The sequence below is a fragment of the Mirounga angustirostris genome, unplaced genomic scaffold (assembly GCF_029215605.1).
Source record: "Mirounga angustirostris isolate CCGP_5_RB_7025 unplaced genomic scaffold, mMirAng1.0.hap1 SCAF_15, whole genome shotgun sequence".
Taxonomy (NCBI): Eukaryota; Metazoa; Chordata; class Mammalia; order Carnivora; family Phocidae; genus Mirounga; species Mirounga angustirostris.
This window is the reverse complement of record NW_026991723.1, coordinates 86,296,206-86,313,103: the sequence shown is the minus strand read 5'-3', so window position 1 is coordinate 86,313,103 and position 16,898 is coordinate 86,296,206. Positions and strand designations below refer to the sequence as shown.

General features: G+C 54.0%; 1 protein-coding gene across 13 annotated transcripts; it reads left to right on the top strand.

The window, feature by feature from the left end:
- Positions 1-5,531: 5,531 nt before the first annotated feature.
- Positions 5,532-16,898, top strand: ST6GALNAC6 (ST6 N-acetylgalactosaminide alpha-2,6-sialyltransferase 6). 13 transcript variants are annotated; one of them, XM_064579559.1, is made up of 7 exons: positions 5,533-5,688; positions 6,815-6,871; positions 8,484-8,574; positions 9,176-9,355; positions 11,755-12,161; positions 14,598-14,705; positions 15,398-16,898. In XM_064579559.1, the coding sequence occupies exons 2-7, from the start codon at positions 6,846-6,848 to the stop codon at positions 15,816-15,818; spliced, it is 1,233 nt and encodes a 410-aa protein (XP_064435629.1). In that variant the 5' UTR covers positions 5,533-5,688; positions 6,815-6,845; the 3' UTR covers positions 15,819-16,898. The 13 variants fall into 13 exon arrangements, with proteins under 13 accessions (XP_045739161.1, XP_064435629.1, XP_045739159.1 ...); XM_045883205.3 differs by lacking the exon at positions 6,815-6,871 and having other exon boundaries at positions 5,532-5,688; XM_045883203.3 differs by lacking the exon at positions 6,815-6,871 and having other exon boundaries at positions 5,577-5,641.

Below are 16,898 nucleotides of genomic sequence, written 5' to 3'. Positions count from 1 at the left end.
TTGGGCTCTCAGCTGGGATGGAGCCCTGGGGTTCTGGCTCCCTGCCCCAGGGTCTGGGGCCTGCTTCATGAGCCTGTAACCTGGACAGCTGTTCAGAGTCCTATGCTTAGCATAATGCTCTGCTATTGTCAACTTGAAATTCTTACTCTGTTTTTTAATAAGAGGCTGCACATTTTCCTTTGGCACTGGACCCCCACAAATCATGGGGCCAGCTGTGCGAGGGAGTCCGGGTGACCCAGCACCCTCTCCCCACTGCCAGGCGGGCCCACTGGCCTGGCAGTAGCCAGTGTCTCGGGGCCAGGTATTGGGCAGAGGTAACCTGGCAGGCAGAGGGTTGGGAGGGGAGCTTCCAGGCTCAGAGGGATGGCTCTGGAAGAGTCCTGGCCTTGCTCAGTCTCCTGCTGTGGAACCCTGGCAGATTAGTGCCTTTCTCCAGGCCTCAGCTTCCTCATCTGTAAAAGGTATTAACGTAGTCCCTACTGGGGCGCCTGCCGGGCTCAGTTGGTAGAGTGTGCGACTCTCGATCTCAGGGTTGTGAGTTCAAACCCCATGTAGGCGTGGAGCCTCCTTAAAAAAAAAAAAAAAAAGTAGTCCCTACCCCAGGGGATTGTATGAATTCAGAGAGATGGCCCCAGGGCTGGCACTTGATAGGCGGGACCCATCATTTTCAAAAGGATCTCCCTGGCTAACCCAGTACCCCCTTGGCAGTGACAGAGGGGCAAGAAGACCTCCCACCCTCACCAGCTGCCTCCCTGCTCACAGCCTCAATCTCAGTCTCCAAGGACCAGATGGGATTTGAACTCAACCCCCTCCCAAGAGATTGCCACCTCCTCTGGCTCCCTCCCCCCCCCCCCCCATGCTGGCTCAGCCCCTGGGCCCAGTGCACAGAGGAACCTCTGTCCTGGTCCTGCCCCCGATGGATGTTTTTGTGCTGGGTTGGCCTAAATAATGTGTCTTTCTGGGGTGGTGACCTGGCAGGAACAATCCACCAGCTACTTCCTCCGGGCCAAAGAGGAGGACCCCTGGCTGCTCTGGTGAAGGGTTCTGGGCCTGCCGAAGGCTCTCTGAGGCAGCCCCTTCTTGGCCACTGGAGTTGGCCACCTTCCACAAGGTGAGTTGGGGGCCGGAGCTTCCTCCCACCTGCAAGGAGTGTGGTGGGGGTGGTGCACTGTGGTGTGCAGCCCCTCTTTGGGGCTCTGTTTCCTGTCCACAGCCCTCCTCCTTTGTCCCCTCAGCAGGCCTGCTGGGGACACATCTACTTCCTCCTGAGGTCAAAGGGGAAACCAGGTGAGCCTCACAGCCTGGAAGTGTCTTAAGGGGTCTCTTCTCTCAGAAGGAACTCGGGACCAGGCCAGGAACTCACACTCACACCTCATCTACCGGGTGAGGAAAGGGTTACCGGTTCTTCTGGATACCAGTGGGCTCCTGTATCCAGGGTCACCTGGGCCCACCTGCCCACTCTAGCCTGTCAAGAACCAGCTACTTCCTGGTTCCAGGCGCACTGCCCAGGTAACGTGAGCTTATGGAGAGCGCCTGTGTGCAGGCCCACACCTGCTGGGGGCTCTTACTGGCCTCTCCTCCAAAGGCCTTTCCCTTGGGCTCCTTCTCTGTCCAGAGGGAAAGAGGCTACAGTTTCCAGGCTTGGCTCCCACGCTGGCTCTGCCCAGGAGGCAGTGGGGAGCCTGGGGCAGGTATTGAGCCCTCTGTGGGCCTTGGTTTCATCCGTGTAAACTGGGAGCTGGGGTGGTGGGTGAGGAGGTCCCTGTGGGCTCTTCCTAGGGCAAAGATTGCTAAGGGGTAAGGAGGGAGGGTGGTCACACTTAGGACCCCCACTCTGGGACAGGAAGGACTGATGCAGAGGCCACCTCTGGCAGACCATGGACGGGCAGCCCTGTGGGGAGGACAGACTCTGGGCAGGGTTGGAGGGTAGCACCAGCATTAATATGGCCGCCCATCCATGAAGGCCCTGCTGTGGGCGTGGGGCAGGCCTGGGGCTTCCGGGCAGAGCAGCTCGTGGTTATTCAGCAGACAGGCGTGGGGGAATCCCAGCCTGGGCACCTGCGCATACCCCGAGCCTCGTTTTCTCCCCCGGAGCCTGGTGCCCATCTCATTGGTTATTTTAAGGATTCAGTGAGGTCTGTCTGCAAAGTGCTTAGCGCAGGAGAAAGCACCCGACACACCGGAGCTGTTCTTATCCTTGTGATTATTGACATGTTGTTCTTGTTCTTGGGGCCCAGGAAAGGGAAGCCGGCCCTAAAACCGAGCCTCCTGGAGTCAGCCTGGGCCCGCAGACATGGCAGGCCTGAGGGGGGCGCTCCAGGTCCGGATTTGGTCCAGGAGCTGGATTGTCGCACTTTCTGATTTCTGGAGTCCTTGTCATTGGCCTGGGGCAGGAAGCAGAGCTGGGGACAGGACGCCCCCGCCCCTGGTGTAGCCTCCAACTGCGGGGTGACTTCGGGTAAGGGGCTCCTCTTCTCTGAACCCCCAACATCAGGCTTCCCACCGGACTGCCCTGTTTCCTGCCCCGCGGTTTTCTGTCCTGGGGCTGGCAGGGCAAGGTCTGGTGGCTGAAGTTGGGTGGGGCTCAGGAAGCAGAAGGAGTTGGACAGCAGGGGGGCAAGAAGCCTTGAATCCACCTTTGGCTCTCTCCACTGAGCCCTACTGCCCAGTGGGGGTGTCTCCACAGCCTAGACGACGGACCTTGGGCCCGCCCCCCGCCCACTTTTGTTTTAATGGAACACAAAGTGGTATTAACAAGTGAGTCCAGGGGCGCCTGGGTGGCTCAGCTGGTTGGGCGTCTGCCTTCGGCTCAGGTCATGATCCCAGGGTCCTGGGATCAAGCCCCACATGGGGCTCCCTGCTTAGTGGAGTCTGCTTCTCCCTCTCCCTCTGCCACGCCCCTTCCACTTGTGCATGCTCTCTCTGTCAAATAAATAAATGAAATCTTTAAAACAAAACAAAACAAATGAGTCCAGTGTAAACAACCTGGAACTTGACAAAGCAAAAGGTAACGGTAGCACCCACCCCTCCTGCCCCACATCCATTTTCCGGGGGAGACTACAACCAGTAGTCCGGTGTGGATTCTTCCAGACCTTTTTTGTACATTTACAAATATACAGCCATAGACAGCTGTATTTTTAAAAAGAAATCATGTTATAGATGCAGTTCATTTTTTTATAAGTTAAAAATTCATTTTTAAATATAAAAACATTGTGTAATCACTATCTTAAAATTTCTGGAAAATATAGTGAAACACCCCCCTCAAAAAAAAAAACAAAAAAAAAAAACAAAAGCAGCCCATAATCTCATCATTCCAGAAATAACCACTCTTTTTTTTTTTTTTTTTTAAAGATTTTATTTATTTGTCAGAGAGAAAGAGAGCAAGCACAAGCCGGCTGAGTGGCAGGCAGAGGGAGAAGCAGGCTCCCTGATGAGGGACTCGATCCCGGGACCCTGGGATCATGACCTGAGCCAAAGACAGACGCTTAACCAACTGAGCTACCCAGGCATCCCTGGAAATAACCACTCTTAACACTTTAATCACTGACAGGCCAAAGGTATTTCCATATTTTCATTTATTTCCTCCTTCTCTTTTCTTTTTGAATACTGTGATACATAGAAATGATGGCATGCGTCATACTTGTAAGTTATAAAACATAATAATATAACAAACCTCTTGAACCCAGGTCCCCGCTGAAAGACCAGAGTGGTATTAGAACTGCATGCCTCTGTGTTTCCTCCCCTCCTCTCCCCTCCCCTCCCCTTCCTTGCATCCCTGCCTCCCCCACAGAGACAGCTGTGTTCTTGACTTTTGCTGGGTTAAAACTTTAATCATTTGGATAGGCAAAAGCTAAACCTGTCCGTGGCTGTGAGGGGTGCCAGCTATATGCTTAAACAATATAGTGTATAGGGGCGCCCGGGTGGCTCAGTCGGTTAAGCGGCTGCCTTCGGCTCAGGTCATGATCCCAGGGTCCTGGGATCGAGCCCCACATTGGGCTCCCTGCTTAGTGGAGACTGCTTCTCCCTCTCCCTCTGCCTGCTTCTCTGCCTACTTGTGCTCTCTATCTCTCTGTCAAATAAATAAATAAAATCTTTAAGAAAACCTAATTTAGTGTATAGTTTTGTCTTCCAGGACTTGTCTTTTTCACTGCTCATGTTTCTAAAATCCATCCATGTCATTGTAGCTCATTCATTTTTCCCTGCTATATAATATTCCACCTCGGCATCCTGCCAAGGAAACAAATCCATTCTCCTGTTGACCAATATATGGGCTGTTTCCGGTTTTGTGTTATGTCAAGCCCTGCTACTCCAAACTTCCTTGTGGACATGTGCAAGAATTTCTCCAGGGGACATATCCAGGAGCGGAAAGCAAATTTTTACTATTTCCTTTTCCAGAATGATTAACTTCTTTCACTTGCTTTCTTCACTTAAATAGCCTGTAAATATCCTAGACATTTCTTCCTGTCCGAGCATATTGATCTGCATCCTTCATTTTAGCTGGGCTGTTCCTTTGTTTTTGTTTTTGTTTTTTTAAAGATTTTATTTATTTATTTGACAGAGAGAGATACAGCGAGAGAGGGAACACAAGCAGGGGGAGAGGGAGAGGGAGAAGCAGGCCTCCCGCCGAGCAGGGAGCCTGATGCGGGGCTCCATCCCAGGACCCTGGGATCATGACCTGAGCCGAAGGCAGTCGCTTAACGACTGAGCCACCCAGGCGCCCCTGTTCCTTTGTTTTTTTAAGCAGGCCCCTGTCATGGCCACATCACATAAAACGATGTCATGAATACCTCAATGACTCTAAGAAGTAACATAACAGGGCGCCTGGGTGGCTCAGTCGTTAAGCGTCTGCCTTCGGCTCAGGTCATGATCCCAGGGTCCTGGGATCGAGTCCCACATCGGGCTCCCTGCTCGGCGGGAAGCCTGCTTCTCCCTCTCCCACTCCCCCTGCTTGTGTTCCTGCTCTCGCTGTCTCTCTCTGTCAAATAAATAAATAAAAATCTTTAAAAAAAAAAAAAAAAAAAAAAAAAAAAAAAAAAGAAGTAACATAACATTTTTAATCCTGACAACACCCTATGAGGTCGTTCTTCCTATTTTCCAGAGGCAGAGGAAGGGCAAGTAATATGCAACCCTGAACAGCTAGTAGGTGGCACAGCTGGACTTGAATCCAAGGGAGGCCCCCTGAGTTCATCCACGGTGACTAGTGGATACAGGGCTCTGGAGGCCCCGGGTAGGGGAGCCCAGGAGAAACTCAACTGATTCCAAGCGCAGTGTACCCCGGGACTCAGTTTCCCCATCCGGGTCGTGGAGGCAATGAAGCGAGATAGAAGCGGGTCCGACTCACACTGAAGGGCTCCGGAAGGCGGTTGTGATTTTTTTTCATTGCCACTACCGACTGCCCAGAGGAGCAAGCGACGCGCTAGTGCAGTCAGGGCTCGGGGTCACCCGCCCCTCACCCTTCCCCCCGGCACCGCCCCGGGGCGGAGCCACCCGCGGCCCCTCCAGGCTCCGCCCGCCTCCCTGGCCTGGGCCCGAGCGGCGGCGGCGGCGGCGGCGGCGGCGCTAGGACCCGGCGGGCGGGGGCTGCGGCGGGGCCTGGGCGGCCGGAGCAGCGCGGACCCCGGCTCTCGGCTCCCGGCGCCATGTGAGGGGGCTCGGGGGCCGCGGGGGGCCGGGCGCTCCCCGGGGGAGGTGAGCGGGCGCCGCGCGGGGGCGGGCAGCGGGAGGGGGGCGCTGCCTGCGCCCCGGGGCAGGGGCCGCGAGCCCCCGGTCAAGGGGAAGATGCGGGGCCCCAGGGCTCCCCTAGACCCACTCTCGGCAGCCGCGCCTGGAGATCCCGGTCCTCGCGACCAAGGGCTGTCGCAGGGTTCGCGGGGCCCCTGCCGCTGACTACCCTATTAGAGCTCGGGGACCTGCCGCCGTCCTGCCTCCCTCCTCTTCCCAGCTGGGGCTAGGGCTCTGGACCGCCCGGAGTGCGGGAATTGGGGAGGGGGTCAGCGCAAGAGGAGAGGGTGAGTCGCCCCCCACCAGTGGACCCACGGGCTCAGCGACCCCCCATGTAGACATTAGGAGCCCCCCCCTTCTCCCCGGAGCCCTCCTCCCACGCGGCTTGTGGGGGCGTCTCGACCCTGCAGGAGGACTCCCCCGGCTGAGAGAGGCAAAGCCCCCAAACAGAGGGCAGGGTGTGGCCCCCACCCTTAGCCCACGGACTGAGCCCTCCTGCACTGCCAGCCTCGGGGCTGAGGACAGGCTCCTGGCCCAGCGCTCTGAGCTGCCGCCTCCCCAGCCTGAGCAAGTCGCTCCCCAGCAGGCCTGCTCCCCAGTGCTAGGCCGGGTGCTGAGCACAAACTTGGTGGCCTCTGGCCTATTCCAGCCCAGGGAGATCCTGGAAAGAGATCCTGGCAGGATCAGCGCCGGGCTGCTCCCTGCCAACAAGCCTGTAAACAAGGCTCCCTAGCAGACTCTGGGCAGCTCTGCCTCTCTGAACCTCAGTCTCCTTATCTGTGAAATGGGGAATGAGAGCCCTTCCCTTGCAGCGTTGCCAGGAGGATGGGGTGAGTGGATGATGCGTAGTGTGGCTTCCTGCACACCTTCCTCGATATTAGAGGGAAGTGACTAGGTTAGGTGTCCGAGAAGGGGCAGTGTTTCATTCACAAGCTCGAGGTGAGGAAGGCTTCCAACAATGAATAACCACAAGACTAGCAGCTACTGACAGGCACTGACCGAGCACTTTCAAGCCCCGTGATTCCCTTGCCACATCTGCTCGAATCCTTTCAACAACCCCGTAAGTTACCTACTCTTATTATTACCATTTCAGAGATGAGGAAACTGAGGCTCAGAGAGGTCCCATGGCTTGCCCGAGGCCTCTCAGCCAGTAAGTGGTGGAACCGGGATTCACACTGGCACCTGAGATGCTGTATGACCTGGCCTTATCAGAGCAGGATTGTGACGGAGCTGACCAGGGGGTCGGTGGACCTGGTTGAGGGCACTGCTCAGGCAATGTAGGGGGTGAGCCTGGGAACTGGAGTGCCCTGGTGTGTCTGGAGCGGGGGTGGGGGTGGGGGTGGGGCATAAGAAGGAAACGGTAGTGAGGAGAGGTTCCGCCCAGACCGGGAGGGCCTGGACTGCCAGAGGGTCAATGCTGGTGGGAGCGACGCAGGGATTCTGGACTCCTGTCTTGCGCCCTAACGGGCTGTGAGTCCAAAGACAAGCTGCTTTTGTCTTCTAATGAGCCTCAGTTTCCTGATCTGTATCGCGGGCATTGGACCCAATGAGAGTCCCGAGAGCTCCCTGACTGGCCCTCCCGCTCGGGAGAAATCTGAGACCCGGCTTGGGAGCAGGGGGGCTCCCGCGGGGAAGGGGCGGGGTTGGTCAGTGGGCGGAGTCGGAGCCCAACCAATCAGGAGCGGTATTGGGGGGAGCCTCCTTTGGCCTGAGGTTCTGTGGCTATTCCTGGTGGCAGTGCGGGAGTAAACAGCGGCCAGGTCAGGGGGCGGGGATAGCGGCGGGAGCTGGGAGGCCCCTGGAGGGGAGGACCGAGCTGGGGAGCCCAGGGCACCCGTTTCTTCCTCTGCACACTCTCCCTTTGGCCTTGAATCTGGTGGAGGTGGCTGGATGCAAGTACTTACTCCCTTTTAACAGGTGGGGAAATTGAGGTCTGGAGGGAGCTAGGACCTGTGAGGATGTCCCCTCACAGCCACGGCCGCTGAGGGCAGATGGGCAGGAAGGAAGGTCTGTCCTGGGCTGCAGTGTTACTGGAGACCCCCCCTACCCCCACTCTCAGGGTGGGGCTCTGATTATAGCCCATTGGTGAGTCTGCCCTTAATCGCCGAAGATCTTATTGTTAATTAACGAAGTCATTCAGCGAACCTCCTGCACCCATTTGCGTGGCTTCGGAGGCACAGCGGAGAATGTGAGTGAGGATCTGAGAGCTCTCAGCCTAGCCGGGAGGTGACACACAGGAAGTTGCTGGCCTACCCCAGGCTTGGAGGATGAGAGGGCATGAGCAGGGTGCAAGAGGGCAGGGTGTTCTAGATACAGGGGACAGTTTGTGCAAGATCTGGAAGGGTGCCTGTGCAGAGGAGTTTGGGGACCTAGAAGGAATATTGCTTTATTCCAAGGCCACAGGGACCTAAGTCAGAGTTTGGGAGTGTGTGTGGGCGGCGGACAAGCCCCCCAGCTGGGGAGCCAGCTTTAAGGCCTGCCAGCCCTCTAGGAGAGCTAAGGTGTGGGGAGGTCCCTGCTCAGAGAGCAGAGTGGGAGAGAGCCAGGGGCAAGGAGACAGGGCTCTGCCACCACCTGGCTGTGTGACCTCAGGCAGGTTCCTGCCCTTTCTGGGCCTCAGTATCTCCCTCTGCAAAATGGATATGGCCCTGAGCCTTGAAGTCACGGGTGGGTAGGAGAGCTGGTTGTGTGGGAAGGGTGTAGCCTTTGATCAGCTGTATTAGGGGAGAGTGCCCAAGCCATAACCTTTCTGTGACTTGCAGGTGTGACCCCACATCCCTGCCCCCTGGGCCACCTGCAGGACGCCGGCCCCTGCCCCTCAGCAGAGGCCGGAGAGAGATGAGTAGCAACAAAGTAAGTCCCCTTTCATTTCTTGTCCCCATCTCAGCTTTTTACTTCCTCAGCAAAATGGGCTCCTTTGGACCTGCCTCAGACCCAGGTCACTACCAGTGTCTCTTCCTACCAAGAAGTGCCTGATGCCTGAGAGGCCCTGGCTTGAGCTCTGCTGTGGCCACTGATCTCTGGCTTTGGGCGAGTTCCTATCTCTCTCTGGGCTAGGTCTACCTCTGTCCTCCTAGGTTTGACTGGTCCATCTGTGGTAAAGGATTGGCTGAGAAGGTGACTGGGAAGGGCGGGGGAGAGGGGCAGTGGTCAGAGTCAAAGATGACAGAATGTTCTGAGCATCACTCTGACAGTGTCAGAGTGATCCATTCATTCACGTTTTCCTGAGCTGCCTCGGTCCCAGCCCTCAGAGCTCATGGTCTAACTAGGGGGGACGGCAGTTTGAATGCAGTGTGACTGGTGCTGGGATGGGGGTGCTCAGGGGGCCGGAGGGGCTGGTGCCCGGACCCGTCTGGAATGACGAGCAGGAATGAGCCGGGCATGGCAGGTGGCAAGGACCTGAGGTGGGGGCCTGTAGGGTGGCTGGGCACTCACCAGCCTCTCCCCTCTCCAGGAGCAGCGCTCAGCAGTGTTCGTGGTTCTCTTCGCCCTCATCACCATCCTCATCCTCTACAGCTCCAACAGTGCCAATGATGTCTTCCATTATGGCTCCCTGCGGGGCCGCACCCGCAGGCCGGTCAACCTCAAGAAGTGGAGCATCACTGACGCGTACGTCCCAATTCTTGGCAACAAGGTAGCGTGACCGCTTTGGGGAGCTCTCCAAGACCGGGCTGACGGCTCATCTTCCCCACTGCCCACCGTCTCTGTTCCCACCTCCTCGACCTCTTCTCTCTGCTACTTCCATTCTTTCTAAAGGAAAGGGGGGGACCCCAGCAGTCAAGGCCCTGGTTCCAGTGCCTTCAGCCCCCTGTTGGCTGTGTGACCTCCGACAGGTGCCTTGTCTCTCTCTGGGCCTCTGTTTTCTTCAAGGTCCCATTTTTAGCGCTGATGTCCTACTGCCTCCTGAGTCAGAATCCCTAAGGAGAGGTGTCTCTGGTCTTCACTGATCTCTGTCTCTGCTGGGGAGTCCACACAGGGTTTGGGAGCTGAGCACTCGAGTACTTGACAATACAAAAACAGTCATAATAATGGCTGTCCTTTGTCAGTTGCCTGCTGTGTGTGCTGGGCACTGTGATTAGCAGTAATCATCATACTAACCCTGTGAGGTCAGCATTGTTAGCCCCTTTGAAGAGATGGGGAAACCAAGACTCAGAGAGGTAAAGTCACTTATCCAAAGCCACACAGCAAGGGAGGGGAGGAGCCAGGGTATTGCCCCAACCCCCCTCAGAGTGTAGAGAAGCCAAACGTTATTCCCAGGGCTTCTGTTTGCCTTGGGTAGCCATGAGACTCAGGTTGTGTTTTTGGGGTTCACCCTATAATCCTCTAAACCCTAAATGTTTTCCAGAATGCCAGGGAGATAATCAATGGCCTAGAATATGGACACCTTCCAGGAGGAGGAGGTCTCCCGATCCTGCCTGTCTTCCTCTCCTCCCTCACAAATCCTCCTAAGTCTCTCAGGATCTGAATACACCCTTACTGGGAAAGGGCCCATAGATCAGCACCTAATCGAGACCCTAAGAACTCTTAAAATAAAAATAATGGAACCTGGGAAAAGTGGAAGAGCTTGAGTGTGGGTGACACAGCAGGGAATGAGGCAGCGCTGGGCTTGTGGCTGCTTCCAGCTGGACAGGGGAAGCCAGGAGAGCCCAAGGAAGCTGGAAAAGTCATCAGTTGAGGTCCATGGGACCTGTTATTGGATTTTGGAGTAAGGGCTCAGGGAAGACTGCCTGGAGGAGGTAGAACCTGAGCTTAGGCTTAAAGGGTGAACAGGATTCTGTGGGCAGAAAATAGGCCCCAGAGAACATGTGGTTCCAACTCATTCACCATTGGGGAACAGTGGGGCCCAGAGGCCCAGAGGCCCAGAGGGGGCTTCCACACCCTTTCCTGACTGACAAGGTGGTGTCTTGTTTGTGGGTAGTGTGGAAATGTCAGGGGTGCCCTGGGAAGGATGCCTTCTTAGGGGAACTGGACTAAGGCTGGGGCTCTGTGGCCATATAGACCTGGGTTCCTACCCAAACACTGCACTCCTCTGCTGTGTGACTTTGGGGACATCCCTGCATGACTGTCCTGTCCTCCTGTTCCTTCAGTCTGCCCTAGCCGAGTGGCCTTCTTTTGCTTCTCAACACACTGTGGTCATTTGCACTTCAGAACCTCTGGTCTTGCTTGTTCCTCCTGCCTTGAGTACTTTCCTACGTGGTTCCTTTTCATCCTCCAGGTCTCAACTCCGAGAGCCCCCCCCGCCCAGTGATCTTTCTAGAGTAGTCCCCACTCCTGTCCCTCTTGATCCCTTGCCCCTATTGTATTGTCTTTGTAGCATGTTTTACTCACCACCTATCATTAGTTTGTCTTTTATTTGTTTACTGTCTGTCTCTCTGACCGTGAACCTCTTGAAGGCAGGAGTGGGGTCCCTTTTATTCATTGCTCTGTCCCTGGTATTTGGCCATTAGCCAGCTTGCTGTAATATTTGTTGAATATCAAGTGAATAGCCTTTAGTTTCCCTGTCTTTAAAATGGGCAAAATAGGGGCACCTGGGTGGCTCAGATGGTTAAGCATCTGCCTTTGGCTCAGGTCATGATCCCAGGGTCTTGGGATCAAGCCCCGCTTTGGGCTCCCTGCTTGGCGGGGAGCCTGCTTCTCCCTCTCCGTCTACTGTTCCCCCTGCTTGTGCTCTCTCACTCTCTGTGTCAAATAAATAATTAAAATTAAAAAAAAAAAAGGCAAAATAGGGGCACCTGGGTGGCTCATTCAGTTGGGCGGTCAACTCTTGATTTCAGCTCAGGTCATGATCTCAAGCCCGATATTGGGCTCCGCGCTTGGCGTGGAGCCTGCTTAATATTCTTTCTCTCCCTTTCCCTCTCCTCTGCCCTACCCCCCCACCCCGCGCTCTCTGAATAAATAAATGAATAAATGAATAGAAATAAAATAAAATGAGCAAAATAATTCCTGCCTCCTAGAGGCCTGGATGTACAGAGCATAGGGCCTGGCACTGAGTGGATGTGACAGACAGTGTTGATTTTCCTTGCCCCCTCCCAGACACTGCCCTCCCGGTGCCACCAGTGTGTGATTGTCACCAGCTCTAGCCACCTGCTGGGAACCAAGCTGGGCCCCGAGATTGAACGAGCCGAGTGCACAATCCGCATGAACGACGCGCCCACCACGGGCTACTCAGCCGACGTAGGCAACAAGACCACCTTCCGTGTGGTAGCCCATTCCAGCGTATTCCGTGTGCTGCGGAGGCCCCAGGAGTTCGTCAACCGGACCCCTGAAACTGTGTTCATCTTCTGGGGGCCGCCGAACAAGATGCAGAAGCCCCAGGGCAGCCTTGTGCGTGTCATCCAGCGGGCAGGCTTGGTGTTCCCCAACATGGAGGCCTATGCCGTCTCTCCCGGCCGCATGCGCCAATTTGACGACCTCTTCCGGGGTGAGACGGGCAAGGACAGGTACCAGCCTCCTGCCTGCCCCCTCTGGCCAGCCCTGTGCTCTCCCTCAGCATTCTCTGCCCAGAGGGCGTGTTATTCCTAGCATGCACTGTTCTCAGGGCGTGGTCACTTCCTGCCACCCTCTGGTTAGGTTTTCCTCGGGAATTTTCTTCATGTCCAGCCCCTAGCAGGAGTCACTTCCAACATGCTCTGCATTGTGTTGTCTCCCCAGGAGGGCTTCCTCCCAGCATGCATTGCTCTGAGGAAACAGGGCTCCTAGCATGCTCTGCTCTAAGGTGGCACATGCCTAGCATCTTTCTAGGAGAGCTCCCCACAGCTCGTGGCAGGTATTCACTGTACCCAGCATGTCTTGCTTTAGGCAAGTAGTTGCTCCCAGCATGCTCTAGCCTAAGGATACATCTTTCCCAGCATGTCCTTTTCTGGCTGATCTCCCCAAAGCAGCTAGGCCTCTGCTATCCAATAGAAATAGAATGCAAGCCATATATGTAATTTAAATTTTTATAGTAGCCAAATTAAAAAAGTAAAAAGAAACAGGTAAAATTAATTTTAATATATTTTATGTAACCCAATACATCCAGCATAGAGATCCTTTACTTTGTTTGATTTATCCCTAAATATTTAAGATTTGAGGGAGCTATTACAAATTATATTTAAAATTTTAGGGGTTCCTAATTATTCATTGCTAGTATACAGAAATACGATTGATTTTTGTGTTTTGACTTTATATCCTATAATCCTGCTAAACTTACTTATTGGTTCTGGGAGATTTTTCTAGGTTCATTGGGATTTTCTTTACACGTAGTCATGTTGCAAGGACATGTAATTCAGAACAGTTTTATTTCTTCCTTTCCAATGGGTATACATCTTATTTCTTTTTCTTGCCTTATTACACTGGCCAGGACTTTTGATACAAGGTCAAGTTGTGTGGGGAGTGGGGAGAGTAGCCTTGGTCCCAGTCTTAGTGGGAAAGCATTTGGTCTTTCATCATTGAATAAGATGTTAGCTGTAGAGTTTTTAGCTGTCCTTTATCAGGTTGAAGAAGTTCCCTTCTCTAATTTGCTAAGAGTTTTCATCATTATTGGATATTGAGTTTTATCACGTGTTCTTTTTGCCTCAATTGATATGATCATGTGGTTTTCCTTAAGGCTATTACTATGGTGGATTATACTACCATATATATTTTTGAATATTGATTGATTTTTGAATATTGAATCAGACTTGCTTTTCTGGAATAAACTGGTTGTTACACCACCAATAATACAGCACCTCACTTGGTTGTGGTGTATTATTTTTATATATTGCTGGATATGATGTGCTAGTATTTTGTTGAGATTTTTGTGTCTGTGTTCATGAGAGATATCGATCTATAGTTTTGTTTTTGCACTGTCTTTACCTGACTTTGGTCTTATGGGTAATGCTGGCCTCAGAAAATGTGTAGAATTGGTGTTATTTCTTCTTTAAATGTTGGGTAGAATTTGCCAGTGAAACTATCTAGGCCTGGAGAGTTTTTTTTTCGAAGGTTTTGAACGATGAATTCAATTTCTTAATAGTCACACATACTCAGGTTAATCTGTTTCATCTTGGCTGAGTTTTGGTAGTTTCTGATTTTCAAGAAATTGGCCTACTTCATCTAAGTTGGGAAATTTGTGTATGTAATTGTTTATGGTTTGCTTATTGCCCTTCCCATGTCTACGGGGTCTGTGATGATATCCTCTGTTTTATTCTTGATATCGGTAACTTGTGTCTTTTCTCTCTTTGTCAGTCTCGCGAGAGGTTTATTTTCTTTTTAAACTTCCCAAAGAACCACCTTCAATCAAATATATCCAAACTATTTTCAGTTCAACATATAGTCAAAAACTACCAGTGACATTTTCTGTGTTCGTTCTTTCATACTAAAGCATCCTGTTCATATTTATACTGATAGCACATTTCAGCCACACGTCATGTGCCCACATGTGCTCACATGTGGCTCCTGGCTGCTCTAGTGGGCAGCTCCGTTCTAGGCCCTTGGCTCCTTTCCATGCCCTGCTCTGAACCTGTGGTCACAGCGTGGCCTTCTCTGATGAGGCTCCCGTTAGGCGTTTGCTTCTAGTGTGGGCACAGCGGCTTCTAGCAAGCTCCGTCAAGCAAGACCATGAGTCTAGTAAGTTCATGGTCACTTGCAACCTGCCCTACTGTGACTAATCACCCCAGGAGTTGATTCCCAGCATGCGCTGTTCTTTCAAAGGAGCTCTCCCCACACCCCGCATCTCTGCCCAGACCACCCCTCTGCCAGCATGTACATGCTCCCACAGTGGGGCTGGACTAGGGGGTCACCGAAGTGGGGAGAGGGCCCCAATAGAGGGGGCGTGGGAGGACTTCTGGGAAGCTCCAGGTGGGGTTGACCATTCCTTCCCATCTGCATGCCCCTTCATCATGCCCCTTCTCTGCCCCCAGGGAAAAGTCCCATTCGTGGTTGAGCACCGGCTGGTTCACCATGGTGATTGCAGTAGAGTTGTGTGACCACGTGCACGTCTATGGCATGGTCCCCCCCGACTACTGCAGGTGAGCCCCCCCTCCCAACAACACCCAGTCACTGGCTGCAGGATGGAACCCCAGAAACTTTGGCTGGGGGGTGCCTTTGAGGGCCTCTATTTAATGGTATTCAAACTGCTCTGTGGAGATCTAGGCTTCGTGGGGCTACCTATCTCAGGGGCCTCCCCTCAACTCAGCCAGAGTCCAGAGTTCGTATATTAATAATCACTATCATTAATAATATTATACAACAAGCCCGCTAGGTGACAGCTATTCTTCACCGAGTACTGACCATGTTCCAGGCCTGGCTACATTTGTTAGGTCATTTACTCCTCACAGGAACCCTAATGGACAGTTGCCTTATTCTTTCTGTTCCGGAGATGAGAAAAACTGAGGAAGACGTTTTGTGAGTGGCCTAAGGTCCCACAAACAGTAAGCACTGGGGCCAGGCTCCAGAGCCCTTACTTCTTACCGCTACCCTACACCACCACCCTCTTAAGGAAAGGAAAAGTTTCAATCATATTAAAAGAAAAAAAAAAAGTTGGGTGGTCATAAATCTAGTCCACCCTACATCCATTTTACAGATGGGGAAACTGAGGCTCTGGGAGGGGCAGGGATTTCCCCCACTGAAGTCCTCTAGCAAGTCAGGAGCTGGTGAGCGCAAGGGCCCCACTGGTGCCTCCCCCTGCCCTGACCGCTCCCATCTGCTCTGCCCCAGCCAGCGGCCCCGCCGCCAGCGCATGCCCTACCACTACTATGAGCCCAAGGGGCCAGACGAGTGTGTCACCTACATCCAGAATGAGCACAGCCGCAAGGGCAACCACCACCGCTTCATCACCGAGAAGAGGGTCTTCTCCTCCTGGGCCCAGCTGTATGGAATCACCTTCTCCCACCCCTCCTGGGCCTAGGCCGCCCTGCCTGTGGACCTCTCACGGGGGCGCGCCAGAGGCCGCTCTCCTCCCAGCCACTCAACCAAGGGCCATCTCCTGGCCAATCAAGGCTGGCCGGAGTGTCTTCGGGCCAATCAGGGCCTTGTATCCTCCAGCCAGTGTGGGCCTGGGGGTATCTCTTGACCAATCAGGGATTTCAGCTATGTGGTTAATCAGGGGTGTTGGAGGTATTTCTTGTCCAGTCAGGGTCTGAGCATAGTCAATCAGGGTATTTCTGAAGTTATCTGAGGCTAAGGACATGTGCTTTCCCACGAGGCCTTGGTTCAGAGCCCCAGGATGGACCCCCCCAACATTCCCTGTTGGCTGGGACAAGGGGGTCCTGTCCGGAGCTGGGAGCTCTGTGCTGCTCCCTCACTTCCCAGAGCCAGAAAGAGAGGGTTGCACGGGAGTGGGAGCTGTGTCCGGAGGCCAGGCCAGGGCATTTGTGGGGTGCTTGGGGGGGGCGGTGGCTCCTAGAGGTGGGAGCCAGCATCCGGGTCTTGGCTCTGCCCTGAGTGGCTTTGGACAAAACCCTTGCCCCCTCTCTGGTCGCCATCCTGCCTGTGTCAGGTTCTAACGTGGAGTCTGAGGCCCCCTCCTAATTTCCCCACTGACCTCCTTGGGTCTGTCTTCCCTAAGACTGGACCCCTCCAGCACCACCCCTTGCTGGGGGGCTCAACTCCCTGGGAGTCTAGAGTCCCCTTCCTCACCTCCTCCTGGAAACTTAGGGTATTTTTGCGTAAACTCCCACAGGGTTTGGGGGGGAGTCTAATAGGAAAGGGACAAACCTTCAGCTGTTTTCTTAGTCCCTCCACTCAGCTGCCATTAGTTTGGCTCTTAAAGAGCCAGGCTCCCTTTTCTGCCATCCAGCAGTGAGGCTTTCCACCTGTTGGAGTAGCCTTTGGGGCTGAGAAAGGGGAATCCCAGCCACACTGGGGTTTCATGCAGTCCCTTTGTCTGCAGCTGCTGGAGTCGTCCAAGGGTCTCCCCTCAGCTGGGCCTGGGAAGGCTCTCAGGGGACCAGGAGCCACGTCGCCTGGGTCCTGCCCCCTCACTCTACATCAGGCACTTTTTTGCTGGACCTCAGTGGGGTGGGCTTGCCCCTGCTCTTCCAGAGCCTGGAAGGGAAGACTGGAGGGCTTCCTGGAGGAGGCTGTGGAGCCGGAGGGGTCAGGTGGAGGAGGAAGAGGCCAGCAGCAAGCCTTTGCACATTGGGGTGGGGGCTGGGAGCCGGCGACTACCCCACACTTGGTTTTGTAACGATTTGTACAGGAATAAATGCACCTAAGCTCTG